The sequence below is a fragment of the Tubulanus polymorphus genome, chromosome 1, assembly GCF_964204645.1.
Source record: "Tubulanus polymorphus chromosome 1, tnTubPoly1.2, whole genome shotgun sequence".
NCBI classification, from domain to species: domain Eukaryota; kingdom Metazoa; phylum Nemertea; class Palaeonemertea; order Tubulaniformes; family Tubulanidae; genus Tubulanus; species Tubulanus polymorphus.
This window is the reverse complement of record NC_134025.1, coordinates 738,334-756,686: the sequence shown is the minus strand read 5'-3', so window position 1 is coordinate 756,686 and position 18,353 is coordinate 738,334. Positions and strand designations below refer to the sequence as shown.

The 18,353-nt window shown below is 38.7% G+C and overlaps 1 protein-coding gene across 1 annotated transcript in view; it reads right to left on the bottom strand.

Annotated features, from left to right (window-relative positions):
- LOC141915531 (androglobin-like) overlaps positions 1-15,494 on the bottom strand; it is a 48,820-nt gene extending 33,326 nt beyond the window's left edge. The window contains exons 1-5 of the mRNA XM_074807096.1: positions 15,430-15,494; positions 10,298-10,403; positions 7,528-7,575; positions 3,884-3,985; positions 282-359 (exon numbers count right to left, since the gene is read on the bottom strand). Coding sequence (XP_074663197.1) covers positions 282-359; positions 3,884-3,985; positions 7,528-7,575; positions 10,298-10,403; positions 15,430-15,494 — 399 coding nt within the window. The remainder of the gene's footprint in view (positions 1-281; positions 360-3,883; positions 3,986-7,527; positions 7,576-10,297; positions 10,404-15,429) is intronic.
- Between the last annotated feature and the right edge of the window lie 2,859 nt (positions 15,495-18,353).

The following is an 18,353-nucleotide window of genomic DNA, read 5'->3' as shown; positions in this document are numbered from 1 at the left end:
AAATAACTACTTGTATTTATCATAAAAATATTGCACGCACCATAGTTGACAGATTTTGAATGTATAAGGAGGGGGAGCGGGGGAGAAGGGGGAGGGGAGGGGCAGGAGGGGACACCCTCACAGCCATTTCCGCCATATTAGATTCTTAATTCCACAAAACCAACAATCAAACAATTGTCGATGAGTCAACTGTGGAACTGGATCCTGAACTGTGGAACTGGATCCTGAACGGTGGAACTGGATCCTGAACTGTGGAATCGGGATTCAGGAATTCGACTCACCTCACTTTCTTGTATATGTTCATTAGCTGTGATTAAATCAAAACTATACAATCTATCTGCATCAACTATTGTCGGCATCTGAAATATCAAAATATCTTAGATTAGTTTCCACTGAGTAACTACTTCTATCATATTCATATCATCAATAAAACATTGACAATAACTCTTTTGATAGTGGGTTTTTGGTACTGAAGTAGTGGCAGGAATACTGAAATAGTGGCAGGAATACTGAAATAGTGGCAGGAATACTGATATAGTGGCAGGGATACTGAAATAGTGGCAGGTATACTGATATAGTGGCAGGAATACTGATATAGTGGCAGGTATACTGAAATAGTGGCAGGGATACTGAAATAGTGGCAGGAATACTGAAATAGTGGCACGGATACTGAAATAGTGGCAGGGATACTGAAATAGTGGCAGGTATACTGATATAGTGGCAGGTATACTGATATAGTGGCAGGAATACTGAAATAGTGGCAGGTATACTGAAATAGTGGCAGGTATACTGAAATAGTGGCAGGGATACTGATATAGTGGCAGGTGTATATAAGTATTGAAGAGAAGGTTTTCGTAATATGAGTTTCCACAACTTATGTGTAATTCCTGAAGCCAAATTCCCCACAGAATCAAGGAGCACAGTGAACACAGTTTAGACACGAGATCAGTTTAAAGTTACAAAGTCGTCTGTGAAGCCTGTGGGTTTATATACCACCAGGTTTTATATTACCGGATCCTCGTTTCTGTCGTCTGTCTTTAAGAAACTGTCAGCAATGAACAAAACCACAATAAATAAATAACCAGGTATAATCTTAGTGAGCGCAAAGTCTTGGTGTATTGACATGTGTGTAGGGGTGCCATGTATTGACATGTGTGTAGGGGTGCGATGTATTGACGTGTATGTAGGGGTGCGATGTATTGATGTGTGTGTAGGGGTGCGGTGTACTGACATGTGTGTGTAAGGGTGCCATGTATTGACATGTGTGTAGGGGTGCAGTGTATTGACATGTGTGTAGGGGTGCGATGTATTGACATGTGTATGTAGGGGTTCAGTGTATATGTAGGGGTGCGGTGTATATGTAGGGGTGCGGTGTATATGTAGGGGTGCGGTGTGTATGTAGGGGTGCGGTGTATTACGCTGCTGATGAAGTACAGCCATTATCTATCAGTTCTTCCTTTCACAGGAAGGAAGCAGCAACTAATCCACGTTTACCACGTGATGATGAAACAGATAATACCTGATCAACTAAAACTGTTTTATCACTACTACTGCAGCTACTGACTGCGTCCCCAACATCAAAGTCGACTTAATTTTCAATGAATCATAATCGAGCTTTTTGTATTTGTGTGAAGATCTAAGGTATCTATCTCACAGTCAGTCGGGGTATTGTGTTAATTCAATACAACGACAAAATCACATGAAATCATAGAACATTTTATCAATGAATGAATACACGCAATCATTGAAGACTCTCTTCAACGATCGAACAAAATACTACAATAAGATTGAAAAGAATCAAAAATGTTTCCTTGAGCAAGTAGTTTATTGTTTTGAGTAGTTTTGTCCCAATGGTCATCTTCAGGGATACTGGATAGTCATCTTCAGGAATAATATTGCTCCAGTATTCCTGAAGATGACAATTAGGACAAAACTACTCGGAATGTCGTATAAACTACTTTATCCTCCTGAAGATAAATACAAGGATATAGTCAGAACGTTGCATAAACTACTAGATCGAGGAAAATACTTTTGTTCTTGATGTGCAATTTGTACAAGTAATTTTTTCACCCAAACTTTACTTCATAGAATTAACGTTCAATTTACTGTTGAAAATTTGTATTTTTCATTCTTTATCGTGGTATTTTTAAACTTAAATCTTTACAACACGTAAACAGAATGTTTTATCAATGGTTTCTCCCCCTCTCCTCTCCCCTCCCTCCCCCTCTCCCCTCTCTCCCTCCCTCCCTCCCCTCTCCCCTCCCTCCCTCCCTCTCTCCCTCTCTCCCTCCCTCCCTCTCTCCCTCTCCCTCCCTCCCTCCCTCCCACTCTCCCTCTCTCCCTCCCTCCCTCCCTCTCTCCCTCCCTCCCTCTCTCCCTCTCTCCCTCTCTCCCTCTCTCCCTACCTCTCTAGATATTCTCAGAAAACATTCACAAACTAATCTCGTTACAAACAGATTCAATGTTGTTAGTTTCGATGGGAAATTTGGCTAATTTTGTGAAATATTGAGACAATAAAATGAAGCTGATTGAACCAATTATTTATTTTCTCTGAGACGATGGAAGAAAAAAACCGAGCATTCATCGAATGGATTGATTATGATTGAGGAAGTCCTGTCAGATTTTACTGAAGACCGATAAGTGTAACATAGAAAATGAGTCATTTAAGGATGTGATCTGTGATAACATGAGTTAAGCTAGGATTCTATTACATTTCATATAGTTTATGATGAGGTGCCACCGCAGTCAGCTGTAGCGGTGGAATGATACTGGATCCACATAGACGAACAGATCTACGGAGACTGACCGCAGTCAGCTGCAGCGGTGGAATGATACTGGATCCACATAGACGAACAGATCTACGGAGACTGACCGCAGTCAGCTGCAGCGGTGGAATGATACTGGATCCACATAGACGAACAGAGCAACTATCCACCGCACAGAGACACAATATCAAATGCTCTTTTTTCTATTGGATCAATTTAACAGAAAGAACACCTGTGTGTTATTCAAACACAGATTAAAACGCTGTTTAGCTGCTGCTGCTGCTGCTGCTGCTGCTGCTGCTACTGGTGCTACTGGTGCTACTGATCACAACCAGGGTTTTTACAGATCAGTGAATCCAAAATACCCTCGATATTTCCCTGACCCTCGACCAAAAATTCCCTGATCAAATTACAAGATATTTTCAGAGGGGGGCTGTTATAAAGAAGGTTCCTTGTGCCGCTCGTCATCAGCATTGAAACAATTCCTATAAAATCCCAAAACTCGTTTCATATTCTGCCCATTAATTCTAGTAAAACATTTACACAGATTACAGTTTTCCCTGGTTTTGTTTTTTCTGTGCGATGGAATCAACACTTTATAATTGACACACACGGGTTACATATAATATTAATACAGTAATGTGATATTAGATAAGAGACTGTAGTGAAGGAGGTAAGTAGAGGTAAGTAGAGGTGATAAGGAGGTTGATGACTATCACTGGTCAATATTATAAGCCCTATAAATGTCAATGATCCAATTTCCGGTGTGTTTTTTCCATGTGAAGTGGCAAAGAAAAACCTGAGCACATAAAAAAAAACCACAAGAAAATATAGTGAAATATAACCAATCTATTGACATGGTCCCCACGGAAAAATTCCCTAGTATTTCATGGGTGAGTGGCTCAATTTTTCGCAAATAGAAATTAGCCTTCATAAAACGGATACTAACATACTAGTACAGGAAAGTCAACATTTTAGCGATGACTGGTTGTTGAAATTGCCGTTGGCGAACGCTACACGGTGTATGAAATATTCCCTAATATTTCCAGGATTAGAGGAAAATCTATTGAAGCCAAGATTTTCAAGGCGTGCAGAATTAAATATTGCATATTATTTACCTTGTCTAATATAAAATCCTGAGGTCGTTTCCACTGCGTCGGTTTCAACGTCGACGGTAAAATTACTTTACCTTCGGGATCATCAAAAAAATGTTGTTGAACCTGAAAAAATACAAAAAGAAATATTTGAACGTTTTGTTCTCATCTCATATTAAAACTGTATTCAATGATATTCAATGACAGCAACAGAAACAGATCTAGGTAAATCTGGAAGGTGGTACAAAAGAAAAAGAAGTTCTTCCAGCAACTGCAGCAGAAAAGAGACAATTTCTCACTGAGAGGCTCAGTGTCAATATGGGTGGATTCAATGATCTATGTCTTAACCTGAAAAATGCGACCTAAATGGGAAAGGCAGGGATCCAAAAATCTGGATCTCAAGAAATCCCTCCTGTTTTAAGATAATACCAGTCTATAAAACCAGCCCCTGGATCGATTAGATTCTAACCCATGAACTATAGAATCGGAGCTTGGTTGAGATGAGTTTAAGTATTAAGTTGTATTAGTTGTACGGTTGACTGATCTTAATGAGTTAATGAGCAAAACTCACAGTTGGTAATGATTCAACGATCTATTTTCTGACAGTTTCATTTTTTATTTCTCTGATGAGTTCGGAATTAATGAAACAGTGGTTTTTGCTCATGAATTCTATGCTTGTATTGGGTTAAGGTTTAAACTATGAATGTTTGAAACTAAGATAGTTTTCAATGAAATGAGAAAAAAAGTTTGATATTTTCACGACGATAAAGACAAGTATAAATACAACGTTCGTTCGTCTCACGGTACACGTGATTCTATGAATATTTCATGAGTGTAAAATATCATTGTCGGAACAAGTTTTATACAAGGTAGAAAAAAATGAGTCGTCAGTCGTCATTGTGTGTGTCATATGAGGTATATGTGTAGTATGAGTAAGATCATTAACTGAGTGACCACTCATACCGTAATCAAACACTCACTTCTAACAACCCTACAACTGCTGGTTTTATAGACCGGTATGAACCCGGCATCTTGGGGGGTTAACTCATTTTTCAATTGTGTTAACATTGGTTAAAGATAATATCAGTCTTTAAAACTGGGCCCCAGGAGAATAACTGTATGAACTATTAGACAGTCTCGTCACTTATACAGGGTTGAATTATCATTCCTAACTTCCCTTCCAGCAATTCCCCTAAATTCTCCCCTCGATAGAGGCTAATATTCCACACATCACACACTAGATCTTGTGTTTCGACAATGAGAGTAATTGAAGCGATTCCAAATAATTCCCCACTGATTTTTCCATGTTTAACAAAAATCTATCAAGAATCTCCGAGAATTGGTCGAGTTGATCCATATTTTCCAGGTAAGTGGTCGCCACGGTTATCATGATTTTTATCCGTCTGGCGTTCTGAAAGTTGTAAACACTAAACTGTGGTTTTGTAATCGATCAATCTAATTGCGAGCAGTAATCCACGGCTGGTAATCCACGGCCTGTGATTGGTGTCCACGATGGACAATGTTTTTCAAGTCGAGGAAATGAATTTTTCTGAAACCCTTTTAAGAAAGTTGATGAGGCGAAAAGCGAATAAATTGTCCGTCCACGTGAAAGTCCATTATCTTATAAAACAGAGGATAAAACAGATGAACTGATTAATTGGATAGAGGATGTACAAAGTAACAATCACGTCAGTGAACTGTCCGATAATTCACAGTCATTTCTACATGTCTTTGTGCGTGAATACGTGTGGATAATTATCGGTGAAATGCACTTCCTTACTACAGCAGATTAATGGTTGACTTCAATGATCAATCATGTATTAATTATCAGTCTACGCGACGACTACGATTCATCTATCCGTGTAGTTCACTTCACAGTTAAAACACTATCATCTTATCACATAGTAATCGGTGATTACTGATAATAGGGTGTGGTTCTGTTTTCTGTCTTACAATGGAATTAATGAACATTCGTCCGAAACAATATACAAGATGTACGTTTAAAACTACTGGATCCAGTTACACAGTTGTTGATTAGGGCCGACTTCCTTTTCAATTCATAACTTTTACAGTCATATTCTACCAGAGATCTACAGTTCATTTAAATAATCATGTAGCAGTTTGATCTAATCAATTCATCTTGCAATGATTTTGAGACATGTTTGTTTTCAATGACTACGGTAGCACAAAGGGAAGACTTTGACAGTAAAAATGGTATATATACCGTTACATAGAGCAACTATCCACGCAGAGCTAAAGCCAAAAGACGAGCATCTGGAACATTTTGCAATTTCAGGCACGTTAGTGACATTGAACAAAAATATAAAAGAAAAATTGCTCCGAAATAATTGCCGTCTTTTCTAAAAAGGGTACAGGAAAATAGTTGACTGAAGCTGCACGTGTTGGATCTGGCGTGGTGTACAGGCGTGTTGGATCCGGGCGTGGTGTTCAGGCGTGTTGGATCCGGCCGTGGTGTACAGATATAGCGTATAGCGTGTCAATGTAAATTTACTGTAAAAATTACGGAGGGAAGTCTTACAACATGTACCACGTATGGAATAGAGAAGGGAAGGAAGGGAGGGTCGGAGGGGATCAGTAATTAGAATCACTGTCAGTAGAACAGCATCCCGATGAACTGTTACTGATGAAGCAGGATATTAACTGTCACTATTCACTGAGTGCTCGCTGGTCGCGTGGGTCTTCTCTCTTTCTCTCTCTCTCTCTCTTTCTCTCTCTCTCTCTCACTGGACACAGGAGAGTAGATAACAGGATATCAGTACATTAACTACACTGACTAATCATAATAGCTTCATTTACACGGGTTTGTAAACATTTAGCAAGATTTACAGGGGTTTACAAGTATTAAACAAGGTATAAAGGGTTTTACGGTGGTCAAAGAGGTTTATAAACGGTTCACAAGATTAACAGGGGTTTTCCAGGGGTTTGAATGCATTTAACAAGGTATAAAGAGTTCACAGGGTTTTTGAAGGGTTTGTGAGTATTAAGCAAGGTATAAAGGTGTTTACAGTGGTTCAGAGTTCAGGTTTGTTAACATTTGACAAGATTAACAGGAGGTTTGTAAGCATTACGCACAATTCAAAAAGATTTTGATGATTTGAAATTACAGGTTTTGATAAGCACAACATAGATAGGGCTATAAAACTATTATTACTTTAGGTGTGGCCTGGCAGTAATGCTAATAACCCTAACTCTAACTTTGGCCTGTTTGTTTACATCATGTGATCAGCTCTTAACCATTCACAAGCTAGGGTTAAAGCCATGCGCTAGCCCTAGATGGGGCTATTTGTATAAATCAGGTGACCAGTTCCAGCCAATCAGAAGCTAGGGTTAGGGTTAGTAGCCATGTGCTAACCCTAGGTGGGTGAGCTGTTTGTAAATATCAGGTGACCAGCTACCATGAGTCAGCCATGCTATTTGACAGCTAAGGTCTATAGAAAGAGACCTATAGTATTTGATAAGAGCAATGGATATTAAATAAACAACTACAGGTTCATGCATTACGAGTATATCAGACATTTCTATTTAAACTTACACTAGTTCCCATCTATATCAAACAGCAGCAGCGTTTAAATCAAATATGCACCGATACATTACATAATCACGTCATAATTGAATTATTAATCAATACTGATTAACTAGATACTTACAACTGGAGATTTTCCTTTATCTTTTTCTTTGCCTTTATGAGCGACATCCTGAAATAAAGAAAAATATCATAAATTCGCTAGTCGTATTATAACCATGCATTGTTTTTATTCAAAATCATTAATGGTTTCCAAAGCCCGATCCATACGCGCTATGTACGTTCAGCTCTGTATACATGGGTTTAATATAAAGCTTTGAGCAACAATAGAATTATGTACATAATTCACTAAACAAAAGAATATGTTAATAATTTCTAACACTAGTAGACATTGCACCTGCGGCACCTGATACACACAGATGCAGCGGGCAATGAGTGAGTACACTACGCCTAACATCAATTCATCATCCGCCTTTTAAATTATACAATGACAATTAACAATAGATTTTATAGCAGGCGGTCGCTGTTGTCAGTAAGCCGGGAGTAAGAGAGAACGATGGATGGAGGAGTAGCAGCCGGTTTAATCCCACGACATATGTTTTACACCATGATTTAATTCTACCGTCAACAATGTACAATAATCCTCACCGAGGCCCTCGGTACCCTCATAGAGACGTGTTTCTATCATAGGTTCTATTCAATACTGATTGTTGTAAAACAATTCAGCAGATTTTGAAGAGTGTCAACATTTTCTGGTTTCATAACATTTGGAACGAGTCACAGGAGCAGGTACAGCGGACTCGTACAGCGGACTCGTACAGCGGACTCGCAGGAGCAGGTACAGCCGACTCGTACAGCGGACTCGTACAGCGGACTCACAGGAGCAGGTACAGCCGACTCTCCATGTTCAGCAGAATTAATTAACTATCATTAATGTTATCAATCATCGTTGATAAATAATTGACTGGTAAACTATTGATATTAAATAACTGGTCTTTGAGACGTGACAGGAGGGAGAGGGAGAGAGAGGGAGAAAGGAGGGAGAGGAGAGGGAGAGTGAGAGAGAGGAGGGAGAGGGAGAGGAGAGGGAGAGAGAGGAGAGAGGAGGGAGAGGAGAGGGAGAGAGGAGAGAGATGAGGGAGAGGAGAGAGAGGAGAGGAGAGAGAGGAGGGAGGAGAGAGAGGGAGAGGAGTGGGAGAGAGAGAGGAGGGAGAAGAGAGGAGGGAGAGGAGAGAGGAGGGAGAGAGAGGAGAGAGAGGAGAGAGAGGAGGGAGGAGAGAGAGGGAGAGGAGTGGGAGAGAGAGAGAGGAGGGAGAAGAGAGAGGAGGGAGAGGAGAGAGGAGGGAGAGGAGAGAGGAGGGAGAGAGAGGAGGGAGGAGAGAGGAGGGAGAGAGAGGAGGGAGGAGAGAGAGGGAGAGGAGTGGGAGAGGAGAGAGAGGAAGGAGAGAGAGAGAGGGAGATTGAGAGAAGTGATAGGGGGAGGGAGATGAGGTTAGATTGTATAGTAGTGATAGTAGGGGGTCAGGGGGTGGGGTGAGGGAGGTAGTGTTGTGATGTCTAATTAACTAATGATTCTGTGTGATGATGTTTGACATGGATTATGACTGATGTATTTATCTACGTGATGAGAGAGGAGAGATAGGAAAGAGAATGAGGAGAGAGAATGAGGAGACTGCAGGTGCCTCATTCATCCCGCTAGTCATTGAAACAACAGGATTTTCTATGACAAGGATTACAACTCTCATTCACAATCACACTGTGTATGAACACTGTGTGTGTGAACAGTAAACAGTAAAGCTCTTTAACTAACTTCAAACAGATTCACTGATTACAAATAATAACTAATCTACACGGGACGAAGAGGAAGAAAAGAAGAAGGAAAGAAGGATTTTACTCGCCATAAACAAAACATCAAACCACAACCAACTCAACCAGTCTCAACCAGTCTCAACCAGTCTCAACCAACTCAACTTCACAAAAAATTAGTCAATTGTCAAATAGCTGAACAGTTTGCACACAGCGAACCGTGAGACTCTGAGTCCAGTTTTATTGACTGTTTGATCAAGCAACTTCACACATTCGATCTAATCACAAATATGGAAATGAATTATAATCAATGAGATATTTTTTAGCGATCGATTCCATTCCTGATTCATTCCCGATTCATTTCCGCTTCGGTACAAATTGATATTTTACACGACCACATTGAGGACAGACACACAGAGTGTGCGTATCTGATACCATTCATCATACATTGTATCCACAATGTATCTACAATGTATCTACAATGTATCTACAATATATCTACAATGTATGTACAATGTATGTACAATGTAACCACAATGTATCCACAATGTATCTACAATGTATGTACATTGTATCTACATTGTATCTACAATGTATGTACATTGTATCTACATTGTAACCACAATGTATCCACAATGTATCTACAATGTATCCACAATGTATCTATAATGTATCTACAATGTATCTACAATGTATCTACAATGTATCTACAATGTATCTACAATGTATCCACAATGTATCTACAATGTATCTACAATGTATCTACAATGTATCTACAATGTATCTACAATGTATCTACAATGTATCTACAATGTATCCACAATGTATCTACAATGTATCTACAATGTATCTACAATGTATCTACAATGTATCTACAATGTATCTACAATGTATCTTTGACACTGTTTTCATAGTTTATTCACGATGCAGATCCATCATTATAAAAGGTATTTGATAAATAAATTCCCCAAAATGTGATCTCTTAAGCGGATTATCAAATACCTTAAGATTTCTCTAAGATTTCAATAGGATTATCTACAATGGATTAAGAGAGATTATCTACAAAGGATTAAGAGGGATTATCTTACCCATTTTTCTGCGTTGATATCAGCATCGTTCCACTCTGGCCAGATGACGTATTTATGCCTCTTGCCTTCCTGTGATCCTCCGATACTAGCAGCTATTGATGCAGCTCTGTAAATATACACAAACATTTCAATCAATACTCTTTATAAACATTTAGGTCAGAATTTTACTCTAAGAATTGTTTTAAAATGAACTTATTTTAAGTCAATGCTCCAGAGCCCTATATTGCACAGTCATTCATGGCTTAGATAAATACCAGTCTATAACCATCTTAGTTCTAAAACCGATCTAACAAACTGGTGATTTAAGACCACAGTTGGGCCCTGGATCCAGTTGTACAGATGACGATTTATTCAAATATTGAGTTAAAATGAGTTCATTTCAAATGTTTTAATTCTAGAGTCAGGAAGAACTGTGCATGTTCAACAGCTGTAAGATACATAACTTCAAATCTAGAAATAAAATCAGTTCATTTCAAATGTCAAATTCTGACTGATAACTCGAATTTCAAACCCGGCTAAAGCCATTTCCCATTTAGATGAGATGTTATGATGTTCTGTTTTGCCTCCGGCTGCTGTTTTTGTTGTCCATTTTTTTGCCGTACCAACACGTGACATCATCAAACTCGATCCAGTAATAAATATAAATCAATTAATCCTCAGAGATTCTGATAAAATCACCAGAATAAAACTTTTCAACTTTCAACGGTGTGACTGACACTGACTGAACCGTGAGAAAAATATCTGACTTACAGAATTATTACCTAAACAGGTTTTAACTGCTAAATTATTAACTTTGACAACAAATACGTGGAATTTATTTATAGGATCACAAAAATTCTTGTATGAATTTAATCAATGATGTCGATGAAATCTGAGCAATTCATGATGAAAATGCTTTAATTGATAAAAATATTGAAATCTAAAATTCATATATCTGTTTATGAATTTCATCTAGATATATTATGAATGTTATTTACAAATTCTTAATCAAATATCTAACAAATAGTTAAATAGGCCGATACCCTCAGTTGTGGAGAAATGATATATAAACCACTGTATAGAAATGTAAAAGATTACATCATGTCTCTAGAGAGAGTCTGAAATATTGCGTCTTAATTTTAGATATCGTTTTAAATCTTATAAATTTGTATATATTGGGTTTTGATGTTATGATACGACAGGGCACCGCAGTACTGCTGCTGCTGTCTGCATACTGATATAAACATAGTACTATATAATCATAACCACAACTGTACAACAGACATAGGACACAATTATTGATTTTATAAAACATGTTTCTGCGCTACTATATCACAATCTCTAATACTCCATACAATATCTCAACATAACACAAACATTACTTAAAGAAATCATGTTCTTATTAAAACGCGGTTAATCCGTAATGTTTAAACTTACGTGAAATCTGAATATATTCCCTAAATTGTCGAATTGAAAAAATTCTAAAAATATCCTCTTGTTTTTATTCCAAATAATATAAACACACGAACTGTATTTACCTACGCACGCACGTTATTGTCGTCATAAAGAATAACCGTTTAATAAAGATCGAATTATATCTAGACATTAATTAATCAATTACTAATTAATAATAATTACAACAATTATTTTAATGACTCACCCGGCAGTGACTGATAAATGATTCCTATTTGTATAAACCATTTTGAATAAAGCGAGCCCGTATTTTTTGGGGGGGGGTTAGAAGACCCCCGCCCCGCGAGCTAGCTACCTCTCCTTCTCTCTACGCTATTCTACAAGTGATACTAACTGTAGCGTTGACTGACATCAACTGACTGTAGTTTTAATGAGAGACGTCCATATGTTCACAGGTAAAACTACAATGACGCATTGAACACACATATAAGCTGCATGCGCCCGGTGTGCTGCGTGTGCTACGTGTGTGCCGCATGCGTGTGCCGCAACCATCGTGCTTGCATTAGTTTAATAACCTTTACACAATACAAATCAGCATAACAATGGATTTAACGTAGGAACATGAGGAGAGGACCGATGGGGGGATGCTGCTGCTGCTGCTGCTGCTGCTGCTGCTGCTGCTGCTGCTGCTGCTGCTGCTGCTGCTGCTGCTGCTGCTGCTGCTGCTGCTGCTGCTGCTGCTGCTGCTGCTGCTGCTGCTGCTGCTGCTGCTGCTGCTGCTGCTGCTGCTGCTGCTGCTGCTGCTGCTGCTGCTGCTGCTGCTGATTATGAGATATACTTATTACAATTCTACCATTGAAACCTGCTGAATTAATTATCAATACATTTAATCAAATATTCGATAATTTCTGTTGTATTTTCTGTCGTCGTCAGGACATAGAAATCTAGAGATTAATAAAAACAAGGACTGTGAACTGGACTCGTTAATGGATTGAATATCTGCTGATTTATTGATGAGAACCGATTTTATTAGCATCAATTCATAGTTCGCAACAATTTAATGAATAGTTGAATCTCCGGGAGGTGGGGAGTGGGAGTTGGGGGTGTGGGGGAGGTGGGCGGCTGTGGTTTAATAAATAGGGTCAAAGAAAATCTTATTTAAGCGAAATCCCACAATAGACAAATAAACGTTTGGAATAGAAACGTTTATTGTGAAGACTACAACGTATTGGAAAGTTTATTGGGTCCGTAACATTTCAGATGTTTCCTACAAACAGTCACAGGTAGATTTACATTTAGATTCACAGGAAGATCAATGATTGGTTTCCTATTTTTTTATTTTCATTTACAAATCTTTGGATTTCGCTTGATTCATATTTTTCACGTCTTATCCGTATTTCAGTAAGTCTGATCGATGAAAATGTATTTCAAATTTTTGTCATCTTTCAAACTTCCTCAACGTTTATGAGAACGGAGTTTACTGTTGATCGTTACAATAAACTTTGGGTTAAAAGTGAGTTTTCATTTTAAGTCATTTAGTATCAGCTGTCAACCACTATTAATCAACTACGCTCAAATAATTCAAAGCCTTTTATCAAAGTCAGCTGCTAATTTTCCCACATGAATTCTAAACATTTCATTTTCAATCAGTTTTATATCAATAAGACTTTAACAACGTTTTATATGGAAACTGGATCGAAAATTTCATTGTGATTTCACCACGTTGCGCGTGTAATTTAGAAGAGTTAGCGCTAACGTAATTGACGGCCAATTTTCCACGATAATACCGCTCTCTCAGACTCTACTGCTGAAATTATTTCCTGGGTATATTTGCATATAATAACGGCTTGCTGTAAATCTGTAGGGAATACAGAACGCTATAAACATAATTGTCCAATTAAAACGTCCTATTTAATTGATGTGATCGTCATTTTTATCATTTTCATCGTCGAGACACGTTTTACGACGACAGAGAAACTTTTTCATAAAAATCTCTGTCGAATAATTGAATAATTATTAAACATCGCAATTTAGGCAATTTTACCGGCGAATTCTACCAGCGGTATTTGACAAATTTAGAAATTGATAAACACGTAAAATTAAAAGGTTTTCTATGTCGATTTAATGTGAAATTTCGAATGTGATTCGAAGGAAAATCGTCGCAGAAATTCAATCATTTTTCAGCAAATGATCATCACTCATCATTCAGTGAATAGAGCAGAATAATAGTATTTTTGGATGAAATTTCTTTGTCTAATTCAGTAATTAATCATGTTATCAATTGAAAATTGAAACATTAAATGAATCATAGAGGTTGTAAGAGAGAGAGAGAGGTAGAGAGAGGTGAGGAGGTCAATCATCAATCACTGTTCTCTGTCATTCAAACAGAGGAAGTAATAAGACCATTTATACCGGAAACACTAGAGTCCATTAAAATACATCGACAGGCAGGCAGGCACGGGGGTGGGGGGGAGCACGACAGGCAGGCACGGGGGTGGGGGGAGCACGCCAGGCTGGCACAGGGGTGGGGAGCACGGCAGGAATACACTTTATTCATACTCTTAGTTCTGATTTTGGGCTTCAGAATAACTTATTCAAATCATGCTTTATTTTGAACAATTTTTGGGCTGAAAAAAGGTGATCTTTATTTCAATGTAAATCATATCTTGAGCTTCAAAAAGTCAATTTGGCCTAATGTATGTCATAAATGTACAAAGGTAGTGTGGCCAAAATACAGCTTAAATATTGAATTTAGGTGAAATTGTTGGGCTCTTAGAAATAGCTAATTAAATTCAGCCCTAGGTGTAAGTTTGGGATTGAAAATAGCTGCTTGAAGTGTCAATGGAAACTAATTCAATTTCATTCAAGAATCAAAATTTCAATATGTTAATGATTTGTTAATGTAGTCAGTCACAGTTAGGAGCTATGTATTGTCAGCCACAGTTGACTGGACACCAATTGGTGATCAGCTCATTGACTCAGTGTCACACGGTCAGGTAGGAAGGCTGGTATCACTAGCTGGGCTAACAGACAGGCAGCCTGGTGTCACTAGTATTATTAGTACAGCTTATAGTGAACTCTTACATGACCTGTGGACTAAAAGTTGTTTTTTATGGATTACCAAGGATTATCAAACTACAAGAGGATTAGCATAGCCGGATTAACACAGATGAATTTGTGTAGCCAAGCTATTAGATTAACATGCTGGAATCATTATTAAGTGTGAATTCTCATTACTGGATGAAATCTTTAATCACCAGTAAAACAATATCCTTTCAATTAAATCGATTCATTATTAGGCCTACATCATTTCCATTATATTTAGCCTAAACCTTTAAAAAAAGACGAAACCTATCTGGAGGTGTCTTGAGAGGAAATAACCATAATCAATATAAACCTGACAACTGCCCTTATTATTCTAAATTAAAAAAGGAATTAATTGTTCCAATGTCGGCCTGGAATAAAATCAAATTGAATTTGAATTCCTACTGCTGTTTATTTTAGTTTTTCAGTGGTTTTCAGAAAATTTCAGCTTTCATTTATAGATACAGTAATGTCGACTTTGTAGTCAGATATCAGGACGAAGGGAGATACTGAGGGGTAATAATCGGTCGGCCGCCGCCGGGAGTGCGAGAGCCAGCCCGCCCAGAGGGGGAGTCACGCGAGGGAGAGGAAAAAACTTGTTGCAAACTTCACTTTTTAGGCAGCAGTTTATTCTAACTATTATCAGTAGCTCTTACTCTTTATTCGATGCAGAACCAACTCTTGCTGTTGACGGGGTTTTCTTTGCCGGTTTTGAGGCCATGTTAATGATCCTGGTTAATTATGACATGTATAATTAGTGAAGTTTAGAGTTTGTTGTCAATCAGTATTCATCATGTTGTTGTTGCTAGTTGCCGGTGTAAGTCTGTAGATGTCGCCACTGTACGGTTGGCAGCAGTGAACTCCGTGTCTCAGCGGGTCGGGACTGTGGGGAACTCCGTATATCTATGGGACGGGTTTCTCAGGCGATATTTCACAAAAGGAAACATTAGAAAGTTGAAAAAGAGACCTCATCTAGCAAAAAAACTAGTGCACAAAAAGAATCTGCGGCGTGAGGCTGAAAACCACAAAACAGACACGTTCCAATCCACGAGTCTAAAGTCAGATAATTTGATGCCCGAAAAATATTGGTTCTGGTCATTTACACTCACCTGTCCCTGTCTGTTTCACAAACTGATAAACTATACCCGGAGCCGTCCTTCGAGTAAGAGTCGGTCGCCGTGGCCGCTGCGGCTGCTGCGGTTAATACGGATTGTTTTCTAGGTGTTGCAGATCCATCTGCTGATTTCTCACGACGTCCTGTTGTACCCGCTGACGACGGCAATTCCGATCCAGATTTCTTTGCTGTATTTACTAGAAAATCATCGGGAATTTCCAACCGTTCCGGAAACTGCCGAACAATCCGATAAAATACATCGTTAGTTAAACCGAGCAGTTCTTGTATGGAAGCTTGGTTATTATCCTGTTCCGTATTCCCTGATGAAATCGAGGAGTTTGATTTGTCTCCGGTCCGGTGTCGAACCTCGCGAGGTAACGATCCAGTTCTACGACTCGACCCCGATTTAGCGCTCACATCTGTTGCCTTTTTAACTACAGACGATGTAGAGTATAAACTCTTGTTCCTGCGACCCGAAGGTGACGTTGTTGCCATTCTTTAAGTCTTTAAAATCGCCAAAACTTTACTACTAAAAGATCCACGCGCGCTGATTACAAAAGTTTTTCTTAAATGTCCTAAATATGCTGTCACCAGGAAACCCGTACCCTATACCCGACCATACAGACGCGTTACGAATAAACATGTAGCTCATTGAAGAGTTGTTGACTTACCGTAACGAACAAATATACACCCTTCAAATATTAAGATCGACATAAATCATACAAAGAGTCCATTATCAAAGATAACCTCCTAACAACTGACAATGTATGATAAGGAAACAGAGTTATGATACGAAGTTATAGAGAAGAAATGTCCCGAGAAGAAATAAAACTTACTCGAACAAATTAACTTATCATTCTCTCATTTTCTCCGATCTTATTCTCCCGATCCCTAATCCGGATTTCGCTTGTCTCGGACAAATTTTGTCGTGGTCGCAGTTTGTCCGAGTTCGGCGAAGTTCACTGAACTAACGCATTGAATGCATGGAGCAATAGAGCTACGCCAGTGTTCCACGAGAAAGAATTTCAAAAATATCCAAAAATAAGAATTAGAAAAGAAAGACATTGAAGTAGAAAAACAGACCTTTCAGCGTGAATATTAGAATCTTTCCGGTGATGATGAGGATGATGTTGATGATGATGAACTGTGAGTCCGACTGATGAAGAGACAACTGAAGATGAGCGTCGTACAACAGGCTGCATCACCTCTATAGTATCCATGGTTTCCTTTGCTGTTGGGACTGATAGTAAATTCGGTTTCATCACGCGAAATTTACCACGTAACCCACGTAATCACACACCTATAAACACTCATCGGAAACTTCATCAACTCATATCAATCACTGAGTGGAGTGGTGAGACAGATAGTCAGTCCACAATCATATCCTCGATTACCGGGGTCACATGAAGGATGTTCATTTTTATAGAAGGTATTGAGACATAAAGATCTTCTAGTCCCGTGTACGCAACTTAGAATGCACCTGGACTAAAATCTAAGCGTCTCGTGCATGACTTTCATAGATGAGAATATGAGCTTTTAATGAAAAGCGAACGTAGAAACATCCTCGTATAAACCACTGTAAAAAACGCATAAATTTACGATTCTTTGAAAGGGTATTATTTACTATACAAAGTCGGTTGATTGTGCGACTGAAATTGGTCGTGGAAAATTGCCTTTCTTATTGGCGGTGAGTGAGGGTTTGATAAACTCAATCCATAGCCGACTCGAGTACAAGCACTTCCGCCTGGTACGGTCTTAATGCAGTCTCCACGACTAACTAAACAAACCTGTAAAACTAAATCAATAAAACATTGAGTAGTTTTCTGCTGAAATAATTAATTCTGATAAAGAGCTGTTGGTTTGACATGACGCAGATTGAAGCTTTTATAATACCCGGCCTGCAGCAGCCGATGACGTGGCTGGTTGTCTCCACGCACACCTGTCTACGCTAGTGAGCGAAGAGGAGGCAGCTTTAATGAAATTGTTTCTCAGCAGGAAGGATTTATTCTAGATCCTATAAATTGGGATTAATTCCTACCCTACTGATACTATCACCTGCCTCTATAATCCCAGGAGTCATCGCCATAAAGCAAAAATTATCCGTATCAATCCACAAACTACAAAAATTACGACTACCAAAATATTCATTACGACTTGTATCCGTATGGCCTCCTAGTGCCCAGATGCCTCTGATAGAAAATACATCATCTCAATATATGTTTGCCCTGGTCTATGCGAAACAGGTAGAAACATTGACCCAAAGAAAATCTTAATTGTCAAATTATTCGACCGTAAGTCCCTAAAAAACCCTAAAAATCCAAAATTGTTCCATCTCGGACCCAGTTCTAAAATTCTGGGTTTAAGTTTAGGGTTCCATGGTTAAAATTTAGATTTACTTTGTTCCAAAAGTTTTTAGATCTCAAAAGTCAGAATGGTGACATTGGGTCCTCGGATAAATATAGGCCT